Source organism: Hemitrygon akajei, chromosome 5 (assembly GCF_048418815.1).
Source record: "Hemitrygon akajei chromosome 5, sHemAka1.3, whole genome shotgun sequence".
Classification (NCBI taxonomy): domain Eukaryota; kingdom Metazoa; phylum Chordata; class Chondrichthyes; order Myliobatiformes; family Dasyatidae; genus Hemitrygon; species Hemitrygon akajei.
In genome coordinates this window covers 44,045,240-44,067,564 of record NC_133128.1, presented here as the reverse complement: position 1 = coordinate 44,067,564, position 22,325 = coordinate 44,045,240, and the positions used below count along the sequence as shown (strand labels likewise).

General features: G+C 42.5%; 1 protein-coding gene across 4 annotated transcripts in view; it reads left to right on the top strand.

Annotated features, from left to right (window-relative positions):
- Positions 1-22,325, top strand: part of spag17 (sperm associated antigen 17) — a 319,678-nt gene that overhangs the window by 292,294 nt on the left and 5,059 nt on the right. For all 4 annotated transcript variants that reach the window (XM_073045385.1, XM_073045386.1, XM_073045384.1 and 1 more), the window contains 4 exons: positions 4,292-4,408; positions 5,622-5,788; positions 10,226-10,422; positions 16,376-16,436. In XM_073045385.1, the coding sequence (XP_072901486.1) occupies positions 4,292-4,408; positions 5,622-5,788; positions 10,226-10,422; positions 16,376-16,436 (542 nt within the window). The remainder of the gene's footprint in view (positions 1-4,291; positions 4,409-5,621; positions 5,789-10,225; positions 10,423-16,375; positions 16,437-22,325) is intronic.

The following is a 22,325-nucleotide window of genomic DNA, read 5'->3' as shown; positions in this document are numbered from 1 at the left end:
ATTATTGACATCTGGTATAAAGCACATCAACATATTAAAGATACTCCACCCATCTCCCGCTTCTCCCCACTATGGGACAATACATACTTCAGGGCAGGAAGAGCAGATAGTGGTATCAGAATCTGGGCAGACAAAGGTGTGCAGAAAATAGAGGACCTTTATATGAATGGTAATCTTATTACATTTGATCAATTGAGTCAGACATACCATATTCCTAAAAAAACTTTTTTAAGTATTTGCAACGGAGACATTTCATATTATCAAAATGTAAGCATTTAATATCTGAACCACCACTATCACATCTTGAAAATCTTACACTTCTAAACCTAAAGGGGAGGAGTCAGATTTCTTCATTCTATACAGCTTTGATGATAAGGAGTCCACCATTGACAGGCTGGAGGCATGGAGACTGTGTGTTCAAGAGGAGATACAAGAAACTGAGTGGGAAATGGCATGCTTAACAGCCCAAAGATAATCAATTACTATGAGAATGAAGCTATTACAATATAAATGGTTAATGAGAACTTACATTACCCCAGTCAAACTGAACCGTTGGACCCCTGACATCCCGGACACTTGTGTTAAATGTTTAGAAGAAAAGGGTACTCTGTTTCACTGTGTATGGGACTGTCCAAAATTTAAAAAATACTGGAAAACAGTTGTTCACCTGGCAGAGAATCTCACCTGGTCCCTCAACACCAGCTCCATAGCAAAGAAGCAGCATCTCTACTTTCTGTGAAGGCTGAGGAAAGTCCATCTCCCACCCCCCATCCTCATCACATTCTACAGGGGTTGTATTGAGAGCATCCTGAGCAGCTGCATCACTGCCTGGTTCGGAAATTGCACCATCTCAGATCACAAGACCCTGCAGTGGATAATGAGGTCAGCTGAGAAGATCATCGTGGTCTGTCTTCCCGCCATCACGGACATTTACACTACACGCTGCATCCGCAAAGGAAACAGCATTATGAAGGACCCCATGCACCCCTCATACAATCTCTTCTCCCTCCTGCCGTCTGGGAAAAGGCTCCGAAGCATTCGGGCTCTCACGACTAGACTATGTAACAGTTTCTTCCCCCAAGCTATCAGACTCCTCAATACCCAGAGCCTGGACTGACACCTTGCCCTATTGTCCTGTTTATTATTTATTACAATGCCTGCACTGTTCTTGTGCACTTTACACAGTCCTGTGTAGGTCTGTAGTCTAGTGTAGTTTTCCCTGTGTTTTTTTTTAATGTAGTTCAGTCTAGTTTTTGTACTGTGTCATGTAACACCATGGTCCTGAAAAACGCTGTCTCATTTTCACTATGTACAAGTAGTCCCCGAGTTATGAACGTCCGACTTACGGACAAATTGTACTTGTGCACTGAGGAAGGAGAATGCCGTCTGCCATTTTAAGTTGTTGCCGTTGACACTATGTTGAGTGTGTAACTTTGTACTTGGCTTAAATTTTTCTTAACAAGATTCACCGAGGACCCCCCCCCCCCCCCCATTCCGGTCAGCTGGTGGCACAGTGAGATCAGCGCCAGGCTGGAGAACGGAGTTTCCCGAGTTCAATCCAGTGACAGACCGCTCCCGTGCTGGGTTGATGTCGATCCAGTGACTCCCGTACCATCCATGCCGGGTTGATGTCGAGCACGCAACTTGACCTCGTAAAAAAAAACACTGCCACCTTCAATTTAAATTCCCACGTGGAATATTGTGGAGGATTAAATACCCAAACCCAGCACAGCCCCCACTTGTCCCATTTAACCTGTCTCAGTGAGGTGGATTTTAGAACCCAGGGAATTCAATGAGGTGGTCCTTAGGACCCATCGGACCTCGGGAGCTGGCGGAGCTTGGGACCCACTGCCCGCAGTGTTTCTGTTCCGTTGATGGGAAGCGATCGCGATTGAAAATAAAGTGGAACTAATAAGGTGTTTGGAAAGAGGTGAAACGCCATCGGTCATTGGAAAAGCATTAGGAATGATCAACAATCGGAAAAATTTTAAAGGATAAAGTGAGAATAATGGAGCATGTGAAAGGTTCTGCCCCGATGAAAGCTACAATTATTACTAAGCAACACAGTGGTTTAATTATTGGAATACATATATTTCTTAAATGTTTTATATGCATAGAAAGGTAAAATATATACTAAGATGAACATTTGACTAACTGACGCTAAATAATACCGGATGTACTTGTTCCAACTTACGTACAAATCCGACTTAAAGACGGACTCGGGAACAGAACTTGTACGTAACCCCGGGGACTGCCTGTACTTTACCAGCAGTTATGGTCGAAATGGCAATAAATTGACTTGACTTGATCTGAGATTTTTGGAGTAAAGGTGCTTCACCAAGCAAAAGTGTATGTACTAGGTATATTTCCAAAGAACTATATTGTTAGTCCAAAACAATCAACTTTAATTGACTTTGGACTCCTACAGGCCAGGAGGATGATAGCTTTATCTTAGAGAAAAATGGATATACCTTCGATACATGTATGGGTGAAGGAGATGGCACCTTGTATTATATTGGAGAGACTGACTTACATAACCAGGGAAGGGCAGGAGAATTTGAAAATGTGTGGAAACCTTTATTTGAGTTATTTGGACGTCAAGGTGCAGAGTCATTTTGAAATAGCTGTGTGTTGTTGAGTGCTTCTACGGTTTTTTTTCTGATGTGTTTTTATTTTATTTATTAAATATGTGAAGTATGTGAAATTTTATATCTCTTTTCCTTTGATGATTGTGAAAAACATGAGGACATGTTTCACTATTTAGTTTAATTATTATTATTGTTTATTTGTATATGTGAAATATATGTAAAATTCAATAAAAATATTGTTTTAAAATTTTTTTAAAGTTGCATATGATCAGCAAACATTTCTATATTACATTTAGTTCCCTTATACAATTATTGATATATGTTGTTTACCAGTAGAGCCCAAACTCTGATCTGTGTAGTATTGATCCACTTATTCTTCCTCTCTGTTTCCTGGTCAACAACCAATTTTCAGTCAATTCAGTTTATTGCCTCCAGTCGCATGTACCTTAATTTTGAAAACTAACCTATCAGCTGGAACTTTTACAGTTTTGTATTAATTAGCATTGAAGTTATATGATCTTGATTTAAAAACATTGAGTTTCTGCTGCTTCAAGAATCCTTAAGAAGACACAATTGGAAACCAGTGGTTAAGGAGCAGACAGGCAATATAATCGTTAAATGCAATGGCACTTCTGGCCAAGGGGGTTAAAACTTAACTTGTATTTTTCATTTCAAAGCTTTATCTCTCTCCTCATTTTATGTCTCTCCCTATATATCACCCGTTCCACCTCCCCTCTTGGTAGAATCATCTGGATTTCTTCTACACCTGTCCATTCACCTCCTTCTTCACCTCCATTCAGGGCCCCTAACAGTCCTTCCAGAGGTGGGAACACTTCACTTGTGAATCTTTTGGGGTTGTCTACTGTATCTGGTGCTCCCAATGTAGCCTTCTCTACTTTGGTGGGACCCGACATAGATTGGGGGACTGCTTTGGTGAGCACCTTCATTCCATCCACAAAAAACAGGATTTCAGGGTGGCCAACCATTTTAATTTGAATCCCCATTCCTATTCTGATATTTCCTCCTCTTCTGTTACAATGAGGCCACTCTCAGGCTGGAGGAGCAACACTTTATATCCTGGCTAGGTAGTCCCCAAACTGATGGCATGAATATTGAGTTCTGTAGCTTCCGATAATTGTTTTGCCCCTCCCCCTTCCCTCCTTTTCTATATCCTCCTCTGGCAACCCTCTCAACTTTTCTTCTCAGCTGTATATTATCTCCCCCTGGTGCCCCTCCTCTTTCCCTTTCTCACATGCCCCACTCTCCTATCAGATTCCTTTACTTTTTCCACCTATCACTTCCCAGCTTCATCCTTCATCCACCTCCCCTACCTATCTGACTTCACCTAGCACCTTTTAGCTTGTGCTCCTTTCCTTCCCCCGCCCCACGTTATTACTGCATCTTCACCCCTTCTTTCCAGTCCTGATGAAGGGTCTAAGCCCGAAATGTCAACTGTTTGTTCATTTCCACAGATACTGCCTGACCTACTGAGTTCCTCCTGTATGTTGTGTATGTTGCTCTGGATTTCCAGAATCTGTAGAATCTCATGTTTATTTAAATGTCACTACACTTCTTCAGGAACAAGAAGAATGATAACTTTTACCCTTTCCTTCAGAATCTTGACAACAAAGGAGCAAGGTGATGAACAGGATTAAACATAGAAATATGACCAAGATTCTTTCTGTTTCTTCATCATTTAATAGAAACCATCCTGCAAAGAATTACTGAACAAGACTTGACCTCCCAGAAACCGAACAACCATTGTTCCTTGCACAAACCGCTTTCCATTCCGGTAAATGAATTGAAAGACATTGGGACAAGTTAGTATCAAGCTCTTGTAATTTCATATTTTAGACTTAATTAAGATTTGAGCTAAACTATATTTACCTACACTGAAAGGAGTGCTTGATATAGCAGAAATTTATAGCTTGAAAGCAAAAATAACCTCTAGATATACAGCTACAATGTAAAAAGGCAGATACAAAGACAGAACAGGACATAGCAATAAAAAAAAGACACAAATGGATTCCAAACTAAAATTGAATATGTGATGATTAATTGTGTAGAATATGGGAAAGAACAATGACAGGTGGTTTCCATTAATTATAATATAAAGCCATATAAAATCATAGAATATGGATTATCTTTCTGGCTGTAGTGGTTTCAGGAAAATAAGCAAAAATGTTTGATTTCCAATACATCAACTACTGGACAAAGCTTGAGAAATTCACCGGGTCAAGCAGCATCAGCTGAGTATTGAAGTTTTGTGTCTATACACTGCATCAGGAGGAGAGGGAAGATGCATTTCTACTTAGACTACCAGCTTTGTTTCTCTTGTTCTTGGCTCCCTTCTCAGGTTTCACTCTTCCTCTGATGTTCATTCAGACACATTCCATTCCTTTGCAGTCAAATGAATGAATTTTGACAGTCGAGAACAGTAGCTAATGCACTGTACAACACGCCATGAAGTAAATCAGGGATAAACTTGTCAGAGCTTATACCTAAATGCAAGCTTTGTCCTGTATTTTAAAAGAATAGGAATGTATAGATAATTTAAATTCATATTCGATCAAGAAGAAGCACAAGGCTGCAAATTTCAATAAGCAATAATTCTGAATTCCGATACTTACCTAAAAACAAAATATTTATTTATTGGAATCCAAAATGAAATTGCTGGAAGTAATCAGCATGTGAAATGATTTTTCCCATAGTGAAAGCAAACTGGGGAGAAGTGAAAGATAGGCAAGTTTTCAGATGCAGAGAATGTGTGGAAGGATAGTGTTCACTCCAGCCTCCTCCCTCACCCTTTCTTTTTCTTTGCAGCTATAAACTTGTTTAACTCTTCCAACCTCAAGTGAAAAGATTATTAATTTCCAACATTTCTGTTTATTCCTCATTGTCTCGCTATAATTACTGCCACTGATTCTGAGGCAATTTGTTCGAAAGGCTTCTAGTCTTCTTGCAATAGTGTAAAGGATTTGGAGGTATTTCTAAGATTCTAATTACATTATGCAAATCTTTCCTTTTTATAAGTAAATGGAATGGTGGAATACAAGCCAGAAGAGTTGCCAGGTAATGAAAGTAACATCATATTCCACAAAAGCCTGGTAATTGATGCTGCTAGCCAGCCAAGGAAAGAGAAAGTCAAACTTCCTTCTGCTATTTTGAGCTCAAAGCCTTTTTCACAACCTAATAAGAAGGTAAGAGTTATAGTAAACATCATAAATGATAGTCCCAAGGTTATAAGAGTGTTCAGTTCCGAAGAATTGTTCATAACCCAAACTTGCTTGTAAGTCAGAAATGAACAAAAACAGCTGTGGTAGGAGAGTAGCAGGCATGGAAAGAGTGGCTATCATCTGGCCTCACTGACACTGAGTTAGCCTGGTCAATGTTCACGACTCTTCTCAGCTCAACCAAGCCCCTGATAGCTCTGGGCTAGGGGTGGGGGTTGAGGGTTTGGGGATGGGGCCATGGAAATGCCCTGTTCCCACCTGACAAAAGATGCCTGCAGTCCCACAACTGCTGGAAAATCCATCCCCATCCATCCCTCCAATCTCCCAAATGCTCATTTGTATGTGTGGGTTAAGTCTGGTTTTCACAACCTGGGGCAGACCTTTATCAGTATCATGTGACCCTTATACCAAACGAATAGTGAGATGATCTTTGTCAAGAATGTAAATAAGAAATCTTTTAGTTATGTTAAACTTGCTTCCATACATTTCTCAATCTGTTTACAGCCCTCTAAATGGTTGATTAGACTTTTTGAAGTTAAATTACCAAGACTGGCTGTCTCAACCTTAATATCAATGTGCAATAGCTCGATTTTGTAGTCCATTTTCGTGAGGAATCCCTCAGCTGTTTGCATCCCATTCCAGTCACTGTAAATTCACTTGCAAAGGCTTATCTTCCTGCTCCTAATCAGTTACCTGTGGGGTTAGACCATAGGATATAGGAACAGAATTAAGCCAAATAGCCTGCTGTGTCTGCTCCGCCATTCCATCATGGTTGATTTATTATCCCTCTCAATCCCATTATCCTGCCTTCTCCCTGTAACCTTTGATGCCCTTACAAGCTCCATTTTAAATATACTCATAGACTTGGCCTTTACAGATCTCTGTGGCAATGAATTCCATAGATGCACTACCCTTTGGCTAAAGAAAGTACTCCTCTTCTCCGTTCTATACGGATGACCATCTATTCCAAGGGTGTACCCTCTGGTACTAGACACCCACTATAAGAAACATTCTCCCTACATCCATTCTATCCAGACCTTTCAACAGGTTTCAATGAGATCACCCCTCATTCTTCTAACTCCAGTGAGTATAGGCTCAGAGCCATAAAATGCTTTTCATAGATTAACCCTTTCATTCCCAGAATCATTCTTGTGAATCTCTTCTGGGCCCTCTCCAATGCTAATATATCTTTTCTTCGATAAGGTGCCCAAAACTGCTCAAAATACTCCATGTGCAATCTGGCCAATGTTTTATAAAGCCTCAGCACTTCATCCATGCTCTCATACTCTAGTCCTCTCAAAATAAACGCTAACATTGCACCTGCCTTCCTTACCACTGACAGAACCTGCAAGCTAACCTTTAGGGAATCTTGCACAAGGCCCCTTATCTAAGAAAAGATGTACTGGTATTTGCACCTCTGATTTTTGAATTTTCTCCTCATTTAGAAAATAGTCTATGCCTTTATTCCTTCTACCAAAGTGCATGGCCATTCACTTTCTTACACTATATTCCATTTGCCACTAATTTTCTCATTCTCCTAATTTGTCTAAGTCCTTCTGCAGACTCCCTGCTTCCTCAACACCACCTGCCCTTCTAACTACGTTCGTATCATCCACAAATTTGGCCACAAAGCCATCAATTCTATCATCCAAATCATGGACAGATAACGTGAAAAGAAGCAGTCCCAATACTGACCCGTGCAGAACACCATTAGTCACCAGCAACCAACCAGGAGAAGCCCCTTTATTCCAAATCTTTGCCTCCTGCCAATCAGCCAATTTTCTATCCTTACTAGTATCTTTCCTGTAATACCATGTGCTCTTATCTTGTTAAGCATCCTTATATGTGGTACCTTGTCAAAGGTCTTCTGAAAATTCAAATAAATGACATCAACTGACTCACCTTTGTCTATCCTGCCTGTTAATTCCTCAAAGAATTCCAACAGATTGGTCATGCAAGATTTCCCCTTTAGGAAACCATGCTGACTTTGGCCTATTTTATCATATGCCTTCAAATACCCCAAAACCTCATCCTTGATAATGGATTCCAACATCTTCTCAACCACTGAAGTCAGGCTAACTGGACTATAATTTCCTTTCATCTGCCTTCCTTCCTTCTTAAAGAATGGAATGACATTTACAATTTTTCAGTCCTCCAGAATCATGCCAGAATCTGGTATTTCTTGAAAGATCATTACTAATCCCTCCAAAATCTTTACAGCTACTTTTTTCAGAACCCTGGGGTGCAATCCATCTGGTCCAGGTGACTTATCTACCTTCAGACCTTTCATCTTCTCAAGCAACTTCTTAGTAGTAATAGAAGCTGCACTCACTTCTGCCCCTCGACATTCTCAAATGTCTGAAATAATGCTAGTGTCATCCACAATGAAAACTGATCCAAAGTATTTTTTAAGTTTGTCTGCCATTACTACCTCTCCATCATCATCTTTTAGTGATCTGATATCTACTCTTGTCTCTGTTTGACTCTTTATATATCTGAAAATAAACTTTGGGTATCCACTTTTATATTATTAGCAAGCTTACCTTCCTATTTCATCTATTCTCTCCTAATTTTTTTTTAGTTACCTCCTACTAGTTTTTAAAAGCTTCCCAATCTTCTAACTTTTTGCTGTATTATATGCCCTCTCTTTTTCTTTTATGCTATCTTTGACCTCCCTTGTCAGCCACAGTTGTCTCTTTAGCATATTTCTTCATCTTTGGGTTGTAATCTAACCTGCACCTTCCAAATTCTTTACTCCACTATAATACCGATACATCTGACTTTATCTTCTCCCTCTCAAACTTCAAGGTGATTTCTAGCATGTTATGGTCACTTTTCTCCTAATGGTTCCTTTACCTTAAGCTCCCTAATCAAATCTGGTCCATTACTCAACACACAGTCGGGAATCATCTTTTTCCTAGTGGGCTCAACTACAAGCTGCTCTAAAAAGCCATCTAGAAGTCATTCTACAAATTCCCTCTCTTGGGATCCAGCACCAACCTGATTTTCCCAATTTATCTGCATATTTAAGATCTTTGGTAAAACAATGATTATCGCTTACTCAAGCATAATTGTAAGCATGATGTTTCTTCCCTAGTGCCATGGTCCTGATTTCAAGCCTATCGCCAGCTCCAGGTTCCTCATGCTATTGTTTTCCTTCTTACTTGCTGGCCAACCTGTCAGATGATTTGGAAAGTAGAATGAAACTAATACAATAATGAACTTCTCTAATTAAATTCTGCATTACCTTCATGTTCCCATCCCCAGCATTCCTCAGCCAATTATATGCTTTTCCACTCTCTAAACACCATCTTTGTTCCAGTGGAGGTATTACCTGCCTCATTTAAGTTATATTGTAGGTCAATGAAATTTAATGATCAATTTTTTATGCCTTTAGTGTCAGACTGTGGTGCGAGATTCAATACAACAGCAAAATTCACAGAAAATTTGCGTCTTCTCATCCTCCAGAAGTCACTTCTGAGACTTTTTCTTCTAATTTCACCAGAGAGTGAAACCTCTGCTCCTCCATTAACTTTTAAATCTTTCTCTTTTGTATTAATTCTTTTTCTGAGTCCTACTTCCATCACTGCCCTGGAAAATGCTGCATCATGCATGAGGAATAAGAAAGTAACAACTCAGGTATTCATGTGCTTAAGCAAATTGGAATAGTTAAGCAAGAGGTACAGTAAAAAATCAAGATATTTTGACTGTGGCGAAGTACATCCAATAATCGATTTAATTTAATGGATATTTACCCTAGCTACTTGCTACCTTCTACAGTAGAAAAATTAAAGAAAAAAGTTAATCCAAAGCAATCCAAGTTTTAACTTGGACCAAGATTCTGACAGTTTGGGACCAAATCTTTCTGACCTCAACACTATGAAACCTCAGTGATTTAATGGCTAGCTTGAGAGCAGAAGAGAATTCTGACACTTCTTTCTGACAGAAGAAAGATGGCAGACATGAAAGCAATTCATGGGTAGACATTACCAGAAAGTCTCACATATAGCTAAATCTACTTCAAGGAACACTTGTGAAGCTGAAGTCAATGAGAAAAGCTTTCTATTGGCTTGAATTACACCTTGCACAAAGGAATATCCTAAGGAGATAAATCTTCTCTATTACAGAAAATTCCCATGGCAATTTCTAGGTCAATTAACTTCAGCAGTTTCATCAATGAATTTGTTTTATCACCTAAGAAATGAGAATGTGTACATCAGGCACAGGTGATGAGCAGAACAATACCAATGCCAAGTAATGACTTCTCCTCTCCAGTCAATGGGATTCCTGTTACCGAGTACCCCACCCATAAATACCCTGAGTGTCATATTTGATCAGTAACTTAACTGTGAAATAACGATATCTGCTATCCGCCAACTACTAAACTGTCTGTATCCTTTACAGTTTGCAGTTCTAGAAGAACCAGTCAGAAGAAAAGTCAATACTGTTTCCATTACTGGAGCTGTCGCGAGCGGTCTGTTAAAGGAACCAGTACGAGGCTTTGAGTTGTTTCCAAGGGAAATGAATTTTGGTATCCTACAAGAGGGATTCACTTATGCCTCAACTGTTTCACTGAGGAATGTCGGAATAGACTCATGCAGGTATTTCATTCTATATGCAGTTTTCTCTTTATCAGCTTCAATTTAGAACTAAATACAGATACTATTGTTACGTATCCCATAACTGGATCACTTACCAGCAAGGATAGAGAGGTCCGCTGAAGTCTGATGGTACCATTTTTAAACGTTTTATTTTATAAAGGGGCACAAAAGTAAGGTTAATACAAACATTCAGATAACATACGTCGTCAATACTCAATCTAAAGTGCAGGTATAGTAATAATCAATAAGAAATAAACTCTATCGTTGTCTAGGGGTAATGTATATATTGTCCGCTGTATATCTGAAAGTCTCTTGCGGTCACTGCAGTTCCACCAGCTGCCGTCTTTTGTGGTGTCGCGTTGGTGCACTTTGTTAGAGAGAGAGAGAGATAGAGATTGAATGAAACAGTTACCCAGCGGGTTACTTCCAACCTTTAGGAGTTCGATTCGTCGGAGTCTCGCTGGGGAATGGACGCTCACTTGTGGCCTCTCCTGTAGCTAAGCCATTCTTTCGTGGTGAGGTCGCCAATCCCAGGCAAGGAAAAGACGCACACGAACCCCACCACCGGCTGTCGCTATTAAACACTGTCGCAGGATTTCTAGTGTGTCTTCTGATGCGTCTGGGGGACCGTCTTTACAACCCCTCTTTTATCTGAGCTCACGGGGTCTCAGATGTCAATCAGGTTGGGATGATGCAATCTCTCTCCATCTCTCCACCCACGTTGCCCCGAGGGTATACACATAGTACAGTTCCCAATTCACAAAGGTGTCTCCACGAGACAATGACCACAGTCGCCAGCTTTTGCCTTGCCGTGAAACGAGGGACACCGCACATATCTCTCTCTTCTCTTGGGTCATTGACCCCCCCTTCACTAGGGCTCTTGCGATTCTCACAAAGGAGGGGGTTGGGATCATAACACCTCCCCTCTTAAAAACGTTTTTACCAGCGGTTAAAACGGAGTGGTACAGAGTCTTACAGGGTTTTAGGATTTAACATAGTACAAAAGCTTTTCTTTTAACTACAGAGCTGTACCATCATACATTTTTCAGCGTCTAAACAGTTAACGATTACAGTGGCACTTCCTTTAATATGGTAACATCTTGTCCCTGACTAAAGGCTGGTAACATCAGATTTCAACAGGCAGGGTTTCAAGGGGGTTGTCTTTGTTATTCACATGCTTTGTCAAAATCCCGTACAGCCGGTTTTTCTATTTAAGAATGGCGCCCCCATTAGCCGTCACCTCTTTTCCGGTGAGTTCCTACGTGGGGGACCTGGGTAATTTGGCGAGGTACTCTCCCGCCTTTCCGTTCCATAAGGGTTATTCTCTCAACACCGTGTCCCAAACTTAAATCATCGTGTGAATTTCCACCCAATTCTTTAATGTTACACAGGTAGCTAGCCCTTTTGTCAAGACCATGCAGGCTGATGGATTTCAGTTCGAACCTTTCCCTCAGGCCGCATTTAAATTTCGGCTTTTTCACAGCGCTCTCTTGAATAACAACAGCATGTGGGGCACCTTTACATTCCAAATCAACCTGTAATCGATGCGCAGGCACCGCGTTACCAAGCCCTCGTTTCTGTAGCTTGGTTGCTTCTTCTGACACCAATCTAAACTTTAAATTTTCTTCATTCGATTTGGGAACTACAAACTTCCCGTTCCCTTCAATAATAATGTTTATCCCCCCATGGTCAAGTTCCACTTTAAGGTTCACCACCCCTTTGTGTACCAACACCTGGGAACCCTCCTTTCCCCCAATTACCAGGGTTAACCCTGTCTTCACTGAACCCAGTCCATCTGACCCACAGGGACTGCATTCCTTTTCAACTGAATCAAATACCTCAGACTTTTTCTGAGCTCCATTACTAGGTTCAGTACCACGTGCATCCACATCTTGGACACACTCAAACGGGACATCTGCCTCTTCCAGGCTTTCAATACCCGTACCCTTTTCAAATTCTAAATTCCCCTGATCCTCCCAGTTCCTCTCTGGGCAACTCCCTTCCGGAGTAAACTCAACCCCGCGGGCTGAAACAACCTCATCTGTCAACCCAGCAGACCTCTCCAAGGTAATGGCATCCTTTTCATCTAGGACTGCCTTCATCTCATTAATGGGAACACCTTGATAACTCTCAACTTCTTCAAACAGGGCTGCCACCCCCGACAGATCATCCATGTCCAACTCTGGACCTTTTAACAGCTTTTTCCGTTTCTCATCTTTATTTCCTACCTCTAGGACCTTTCTCTTCGCTAAGGGCAGATCTAGCTCCTCTCCCTTAACCCCTTTCACTTTACTACTCTTCGGTTTACCAGCCTCAGAACCCTCGTGGTACAGGGTCGGTAGGACCATCTCGGCCAAATCAATACTGGCCAGATTTAAACTGCTTGCTTTCTCAGCTGCCTTTCTCGACAGGCTGCGAATGCTCGCGCCTGTGGTACAGACTGGAGATGCGAGGGGCGTGGCTGCAATCCTCACAGGCTGTTTGGGCCGTGTCACCCTTGTCCAAACCTGCCCCCCGGCTAAATCATTTCCGAGGAGGACGTCTGCGTCAGTTCTCGGGAATTCTGATGGCACCCCTATTTCGACTGGTCCCGATACTAGCTCACAATCCATAATTACCTGATGTAGGGTCACCATTTCTATTCTTGTACCTATCCCCTTCACGGCGACCATTCCCCTTCTCCGACCCAAATCTAGTATCTCACGGCGGATCAACGACAGCTCCGCCCCGGTGTCTCGCCAGATTCGGACGGGAATGGGTGGGTCTCCCCCCTTCACGGACACGGTTCCGGGGGACAGCCAAGTCTCTGACCCCTCTCGTACTCTGCCTACCCGGGGCTCTCTTGTCGATTTACTGATTACCACGGCACACCCGATAGGGACCGCTGCTTTCCCTTTTTCTGGCTCCTTTCTCGGAGCAAAGCACCTAGAGGCAATATGTCCTCCCTTCTCACAATTAAAACAGGTCAAGCCCGGAAATCTCGGGCTGCCTGGCCTTTCCCCCTCAACCTTACCACTAGCTCCCGGCAGGACCTCTGCCTCAGCCGGCGGACTTCCTCGGTCGTTCCCACGGTCTCTCGGGTAACCTTTTGGCGAGGAAAACTTTGTCCTGTTGGTTAGGGCATATTCATCTGCGAACCTAGCAATTTCTGAGATGGACTTACTCGCCTTCTCATTCAAATACATCCGGATCTCCTCCGGAACACACCCTTTTAATTCCTCAATCAGAAATAACTCCCTGATACGCCCATAATCCCCGTCCACCTGTTCCGCGGTGCACCAACGGTCCAAGAGCACACCCTTTTCATAGGCTAGCTCGGTATACGTTTGATTCCACCCTTTCCATAAATTTCTGAACCTTTGTCTATAAGCTTCAGGTACTAGCTCGTAACTCTGGAGAATGGCCTCCTTTACTTTGGCATAATTCTCCGCTTCCCCTTCCTCGACAGCCAATGCCGCATATGCTCGTTGTGCCTTCCCCTTTAACACACTTTGTAACAAAGCCACCCACTGCTCTTTGGGCCACTTTTGATTTACTGCCACCTTTTCAAAAAGCAAGAAATAACTATCAACATCTGACTCTTCGAATGGAGGTACTACCCTCAACTCCCGACTAACATTAAACCTCTCGTCTTGATCTAACCCTAGATCTCTTCGCTCTTTCTTTAACTTCTCCATCTCCAAGTCATGTTCCCTCTGTTCTCGTTTCTCCTCATAGTCTCTTTGCTTTTCAGCTTGTTCCCTCTCGTTCTCGGCTACTTCTAGCTCTTTTAGCTGAATTTCATGCTGTCTTTGCTTTTCAGCTTGGTCCTGCTCTTTTTTCACCTCTAACCCCTTTAGTTGGAACGCCTGCTCCCTTTCTTTCTCTCTCTCAGCCCGTTCTTTCTCTCTCTCAGCCGCTTCCAGCTGCTTTATTTTAAATTCATGTTCCAACCTTAATTTCTCCAACTCTAGCTGATCCATCCCACTCGCTGGTACTTTTTCAGGGATATTTTCCAATACCTCAGCTTCGAACACCTTCCCAATGTAATACCGGGTTATGGCCCCTCGCACCTCCCGCTTTTTCATGGACGACTCACTTCTGTGAGGTCCAATCCCTTCGCCAAATTTAACAAGTCTGATTTGGTGGCCGCCTCTAGCGCCTCCACAGTCGGGTTTTTCATAAATTCATCCACGTCCATCTTTGCTGGTTTCCCGTCTGGCTACCCGCGTACCAGATCCAATTATTTATTTTTTTTTTTTTTTACTTACAAACCCAATTCACTGCCCTCCCTATTTGGTTTCAAATCTCGAGACGAGGCCCCATGTTGTTACGTATCCTGTAACTGGATCACTTACCAGCAAAGATAGAGAGGTCCGCTGAAGTCTGATGGTACCATTTTTAAACGTTTTATTTTATAAAGGGGCACAAAAGTAAGGTTAATACAAACATTCAGATAACATACGTCGTCAATACTCAATTTAAAGTGCAGGTATAGTAATAATCAATAAGAAATAAACTCTATCGTTGTCTAGGGGTAATGTATATATTGTCCGTTGTATATCTGAAAGTCTCTTGCGGTCACTGCAGTTCCACCAGCTGCCGTCTTTTGTGGTGTCGCGTTGGTGCACTTTGTTAGAGAGAGAGAGAGATAGAGATTGAATGAAACAGTTACCCAGCGGGTTACTTCCAACCTTTAGGAGTTCGATTCATCGGAGTCTCGCTGGGGAATGGACGCTCACTTGTGGCCTCTCCTGTAGCTAAGCCGTTCTTTCGTGGTGAGGTCGCCAATCCCAGGCAAGGAAAAGACGCACACGAACCCCACCACCGGCTGTCGCTATTAAACACTGTCGCAGGATTTCTAGCGTGTCTTCTGGTGCGTCTTTACAACCCCTCTTTTATCTGAGCTCACGGGGTCTCAGATGTCAATCAGGTTGGGATGATGTAATCTCTCTCCATCTCTCCACCCACGTTGCCCCGAGGGTATACACATAGTACAGTTCCCAATTCACAAAGGTGTCTCCACGAGACAATGACCACAGTCTCCAGCTTTTGCCTTGCCGTGAAACGAGGGACATTGCACGTATCTCTCTCTTCTCTTGGGTCATTGACCCCCCCCCCTTCACTAGGGCTCTTGCGATTCTCACAAAGGAGGGGGCTGGGATCATAACACTGTAGTTTCCCTTTCTCATTTTTTATATTAAAATACAGGAACATAGTGCCAGATTAATAAAACTGCTTGTCTGGGATAGAAGAAAAAATACCACATCCTAGAGGTAGAAGCAAATGCATGAAATCTCTTTGGATAAGTTTGAGTCATTATCACTTTCAGTAGCATTTGTGAGCATTTGCAGAGCCATGGCTTAATGAGGCACAGTTGACATGGCTTTCCCAGACTAGGTCTTATTAACTTGATTAAGATTTATGAGGAGGCTTATGAAGGTGATGGATGAGGGTAGAGTTGTGCATGTAGTCTTATCTACATGGATTGCTGTAACACATTTTATAATGTCCAACATGATAAGCTCATCCAGAAGACTGAGTTCCATGGGATCCATGGTGACTTGGCAATTTGGATTTGGAATTGGCTTGCCCATAGAAGACAGAAGGGAGTGGTTAATGGGATATCTTCTGGCTGTAGATCTGTGACTAGTGGTATTCCATAAGGATCTGTATTGAGACCTCTGCTATCGAACACTTTGATCTTACAATTTTTCTTAATTAGATACTCCACAGTACCAGCATATTTCATAACGATACAAAGAGTAACTGTGAATGTCAGACTCACAAAGTATATAATCATAAATCACAAATTATGGTAGTTTTGTCCTGATGAAGGGTTTCGACCCAAAACGTCGACTGTTTCTTCTTTTCCATAGATGGTGCCTGGCCTGCTGAGTTCCTCCAGCATTTTCTTCAATTTATCTTGTTGATCAGCACAAACTTTCAGTATTCTTCTATCATTTTTGTTTAGATTTCGAGTGAAGCAGCCACCACCTAGCACGGGGCTCAGAGTGCATTTTAAACCAGGACCTGTAAGTAGTTTCTCCATTTAATTTAAGTGGAAATATTTCTGTGTATCAGTAGATTACTTTCAGAAGGAGTCACTAAATACAGGAATATTATAGTATATATACCCTCCAGCACAAAGAAGGTTAAGTATGCAAAATATTACATTTCGGTGAAATGGGATCACTCTCAGCTTTAGAGGCATGAAACTGTGGATCTGATAAGACTATAACTAAGCAATCTGATGCACTATTTTCCAAGCTATGACTTCTTATGGAAGTATTTGAGACGCAAGTTGCCATAGGTGCTACTTAGTACTGCTACCTTGCAGTTCCAATGTCTTTAATTTGATCTTGACCATAGGTGCTATCACCATGGAGTTTGCACTCCATGACTATGTGGGCTTCACCCCAGATGCTCTGGTTTCCCCCACATTGCAAAGATATATTGATAGGTAACTAGCTATTGGAAAATAATCTCAGGTGTCGACTCAAAAGATAGCTGATAGGCAAAGGAAAGGAATGGGTTTCAGGGTTGCATATAAATAAGTTTTGCTTTTCAGTTACCAAAAAATGGGAAATGATGAAGGAATCATTAAACTATAACTGGTTAGTTCACAAAGTGGTTACAGAAAAAAGAAAAGTATCCAGAAACAACAAATACAAATTTGACTCCACTCATCCAATCCTACCTACAGCAGTAAAATCTAACGCCTGCTCTCTTCCCCAGTAGTTTTAATGTATTTAAAATAATACACAAAGAGCATTTGGAAATGAAAAGATTAATGAAGAACCACCAGCACTCGTGTATCAAAGAAAAACAATACTTAATACGTGTAATGATTTCTTGAAGAGATATATGGAAATGCTAAACACAAAGTACACTGCAGATGCTGTGGTCAAATCAACACGTACAAACAAGCTGGAGGAACTCAGTAGGTCGGGCAGCATCCGTTGAAACGAGCAGTCAACATTTTGGGCCGAGACCCTTCATCAGGACTGATGAAGGAGGGGGCAGGGGCCCTATAAAGAAGGTGGGGGGAGGGGGAGGGGGAGAGGGAAAGGTGCCAGGTGAAAAACCAATCAGAGGAAAGATCAAGGAGTGGGGGAGGGGAATCAGGGAGGGGATAGGTAGGAAAGGTGAAGAAGGAATGTAAGCGGAAAGCACTATGGGTAGTAGAAGAAGGCAGAATCATGAGAGAGGTGATAGGCAAGTAGAAGAGGAGGCAGAGTGAAAGTGGGATGGGGGATGGGGGAAGGGAAAGGGAGGGAGTTACCGGAAATTGGAGAATTCGATGTTCATACCAAGGGGCTGGAGACTACCCAGACAGTATATGAGGTGTTGCTCCTCCAACCTGAGTTTGGCTTCATCATGGCAGTAGAGGAGGCCATGTATGGACATATCCGAATGGGAATGTGAAGCAGAGTTGAAGTGGATGGCAACCGGGAGATCCTGTCTGTTGTGGCGGACAGAGCAGAGGTGCTCGAAAAGCAGTCCCGCAATCTGTGTCGGGTCTCGCCGATGTAGAGGAGGCCGCATTGGGAGCACCGGATGCAATAGATGACCCCAACAGACTCACGTGAATTGTTACCTCACCTGGAAGCCCTGAATGGTGGGAAGAGAGGAGGCATAGGGACAGGTGTAGCACTTATGCTTGCAGGGATAAGTACTAGGTGGGAGATCTGTGGGGAGGGACGTGTGGACCAGGCAGTCATGGAGGAAATGATCCCTGCGAAAAGCAGAGAGGGGTAGAGAGGGAAAGATGTGCTTAGTGGTGGGGTCCTGTTGAAGGTGGCGGAAGTTGCGGAGGATAATATGCTGGATCCGTAGGCTGGTGGGGTGGTAGGTGAGGACAAGGGGAACACAGTCCCTGTTGTGGTATGGGAGGACGGAGGGCCGAAGTGCAAGAAATGGAGGCGATGCGGGTGAGGGCATCATTGATGATGGCAGAAGGGAAACCACGATTCTTAAAGAAAGAGGACATTTGAAATGTCCTGGAACGGAAAGCCTGATCAACACCTCATATACCGTCTGGGTAGTCTCCAGCACCTTGGTATGAACATCGAATTCTCCAACTTCCGGTAATTCCCTCCCTCTCCCTTCCCCCATCCCACTGTCACTCTGCCTCCTCTTCCAGCTGCCTATCACCTCTCTCATGATTCTGCCTTCTTCTACTACCCATAGTGCTTTCCCCTTACATTCCTTCTTCACCTTTCCTACCTATCCCCTCCCTGCTTCCCCTCCCCCACCCCTTGATCTTTCCTCTGATTGGTTTTTCACCTGGCACCTTCCCCCCGTTACGTACCCCGTAACTGGGTGACTGACCAGCAGAGAAAGAAGAATCCGCTGGAGTCTGGTGGTACCAAACTAAAGGTGTTTATTAATAAAAATAAACAAAACCATATCAATAATTCAAATATACATATAAAACAAGTTAGCAGTAATAAACCTAAAAGTGTAGGAATAATAATAATCAATAATAAACAGGCTCTATCGATGTCTAGGGGTAAATAAATTGTCATAGAAAAGTATAAAGTTCAGTTCAGTTCATGAGTGCTGATGTAGTTATGGTTGTTGTATTGTAATCGTTGGAGAGAGAGAGAGAGAGAGAGCGAAATGTAACAGCTACAGTCAGGCAAACCTTCCTTTGCTTTCTTAATCCGTCGTATCGGTGTGGTCATTCAGTTATGACCTCTCTGTCCTTCTGCTAGACCGTTCTTCTATGGTGGACTCGTCACTCTGGCATGAGTGGACACACACACAGGTCCCCACTGGCCCTGCTTTTACACTGATGGTCTTACTGACCGACCTCCTGGTTCGGTCTTCGAAGCCCCCACCTTTCTTGTGCGTTCCAACCTTCAATCAGTGTCCACTGGTGTGTCTGGAGGGTCTCTCCAGACCTGTTTTTTTATCCCTACTAACAGGGACTCAGCTATCCATCACTGCTGAATGACTGTGTCCATCAAATAAGGCCACTCCTTCAGTCCACGGAGGAATGTTATTGAGCAAACTATTGTCCTTGCAGTGAAACAGTAAATAATTCAAAAAAAAGAGTCACAATACAGTTAATCAGCAATCTCCCCCTCTCTCTTATCTGTCGCAGATGTCCTTGCTTGTTTTATCGTCTCTCTTTCTCATGGTCAACATAACAACAGTAATACTTCGTGGTTCTCAGGAGGGGGGGGGTTGGGAATGGTTAACCCTTTACCCCATTGTCCATCAGGTCTGTTCATCACTCATAACACCCCCATCCTTCTGGGAATTTTCACCAGGGGAAAATTAACTAATAAAGCACATGATTGAATTACAGAGTTTAACAAAATACAGAAGTTGTCTTAACTACAAGAATAATACAGATACACATTCAAGTTAACATCTAGATAAACAATCAGTAATAACATTATCACTCCCCTTTACATGTTGTATTTTAATATCAAATTCCTGTAACAACAGACTCCAATGTAATAACAGCCTACTTTTTACTTTTCATGTAAAAATACTAAAGGGGTTGTGTTCTTAGCTTAGGTGTATATTACAAAGTGTGAACCAATACATGTATGATTATAATATAGTACATTACAAAAGTTTGTGCAAATACTAATCTCTATTTTACTTTTAAACTTAACATTCAAACAGTCAATCTTTCACGGTGTTTTTTTATCTTTCACATGCTTTGTCAAATTCTTCTAAAACCAATTCAGACTTTAAATTTTCTTTATTCAATTTAGGAACAACACCTTTCCATTCTCCTTCAATAATATTCACATCACCAGCTTTCATCTCATCATTAACTTTTAACACACCTTCTAACACAAGCAGCTGAAAATTCTCACTTTCCACTGGTACCAAGGTTAACCCTTTCTTCACTGAACCAAGTTCATCTGACCCAAAAGAACTGCATTCCTTTTCAACTAAATCAGATACCTCAGACTTTTCCTGAGTTTCAATACTAGGTTCAGCACCCTGTGCATCCACACCCTTCACACCCTGAACACACGCAAATGGGACATCTACCTCTTCCAGGCTTTCAATACCAGTCCCCTTTTCAAATTCTAAGTTCCCCTGATCCTCCCAGTTACTCTCTGGGCAACTCCCCTTCGGAGTAAACTCAACCTTGTAGGTTAAAACAATTTTGTCTGCTAACCCAGCAGACTCCCTCAAGGTAGCGGCATCCTTTTCATCTAGGACAGCCCTTACATCATTATCGGGAACACATTTAAATTCTTCAACAGCAAACTGCTCTGTCAAGCCAGACAGATCATCTGTGTCCAACCCTGGACCTTCTAACTGCCATATCTGTTTCTTTTTAAATTCACTCCTGGCTAAGGGTAGATCTACCTTTGCCTTCCTCATCAATCTGCTGACTGACTCAATGCAACCTGTAGGGATTGCCGTTTTCCCTTTTCCTGTCTCCTTCTTCGGAGCAAAGCACTTAGATGCTATATGACCAGCTTTCCCACAATTATAACAGGTAAAGCTAGGAACCTTCCTTCCAACCTGCTTTTCCTCCTCCTTACCTTTTCCACTAGCTCCCAGCTTATTCTCTGCCTTAGCTGGTGGGCTTTCTCTACCGTCCCTACTGCCTCTCTGGTAACTCTTATTTGAGGAAAACTTTGACTTGTGGGTTAAGGCGTACTCGTCTGCTAACTTGGCAGTTGCAGACAGAGTCTCTGTCTCCTTCTCATCCAAGTACGTCTTCATACTCTCAGGGTACAACTTTTGAACTGCTCTATCAGTATTAACTGTAACAGGTTATCATAATCTTCATCAACCCCTTTTGAGGTGCACCAACGCTCACAATACATTTGCATCTCACAGGCAAACTCTAAATACGTGTGGTTCCACGGCTTTCTCAAGTTCCGGAACTTCTGCCGGTATGTCTCTGGCACCAACTCGTAACTCCTCAGTACAGCCCTTTTTACTTACTCATAATTCCTAGACTCATTCATAGACAATGCCGAATACACTTGCTGAGCCTTCCCCCTAAGTACACTCTGTACCAGAACAGCCCATTTTCTCTCAGGCCAGTTCTGATTCACAGCCACTTTCTCAAAATGGAGGAAGAACTTATCGATATCCATCTCCTCGAATAGAGGTACCAACTGGATCTCCCGACCAATCTTGAACCCCTCATTTGGGTCTGCCGCCTGGACTCTTCCCTGCTGTACCTTTAAATTCTCTATTTCCAGCTCACGCTGCCTCTCTTTCTCCCTTTCCTCCATCTGCCTTTCAGCTTCCTCTTTCCTCCTTTCAGCCTCCCTTTCTTCCTCCTCTCTCCTCCTTTCAGCTTTCCTTTCTTCCTCCTCTCTCCTCCTTTCAGCTTCCTCCCGTCACCTCTCTGCATCATCTCTTCACCCTGCAGCTTCTCTCTCTGCTTCCAGCTGCCTTATCCGAAGTTCATGCTGCCTCTTTTCCTTTTCCTCAGCCAACCTTAATTTTTCTATCTCTAACTGAACCTCCCCCTTGGCTAGTTTGCTCTCAGGGAACAGGTCCAAAACATCTGGTGTGAACACACCCTTGGATACATAATGCATAGCTATTTCTCTCTGTATATCCACCTTTCTCATCGACGATTTCACCTCTGGGAGATCTAATCGTTTCGCAACATTCACCAATTCAGCCTTCCTGGCAACCTCTAATGTCCCTGCTGTCGGGTCTTTAAAAAAATTGACAATATCCATCTCTGCTGGTTTCCTGTTTGGTTAATCTCACAATCAGATCAGATAAGAGACCTTTATCCCGATTCACTGGCCCCCAATTTGGTAATCAAATCCCAGATGAGCCCCCAATTTGTTACGTACCCCGTAACTGGGTGTCTGACCAGCAGAGAAAGAAGAATCCGTTGGCGTCTGGTGGTACCAAACTAAAGGTGTTTATTAATAAAAATAAGCAAAACCATATCAATAATGCAAATA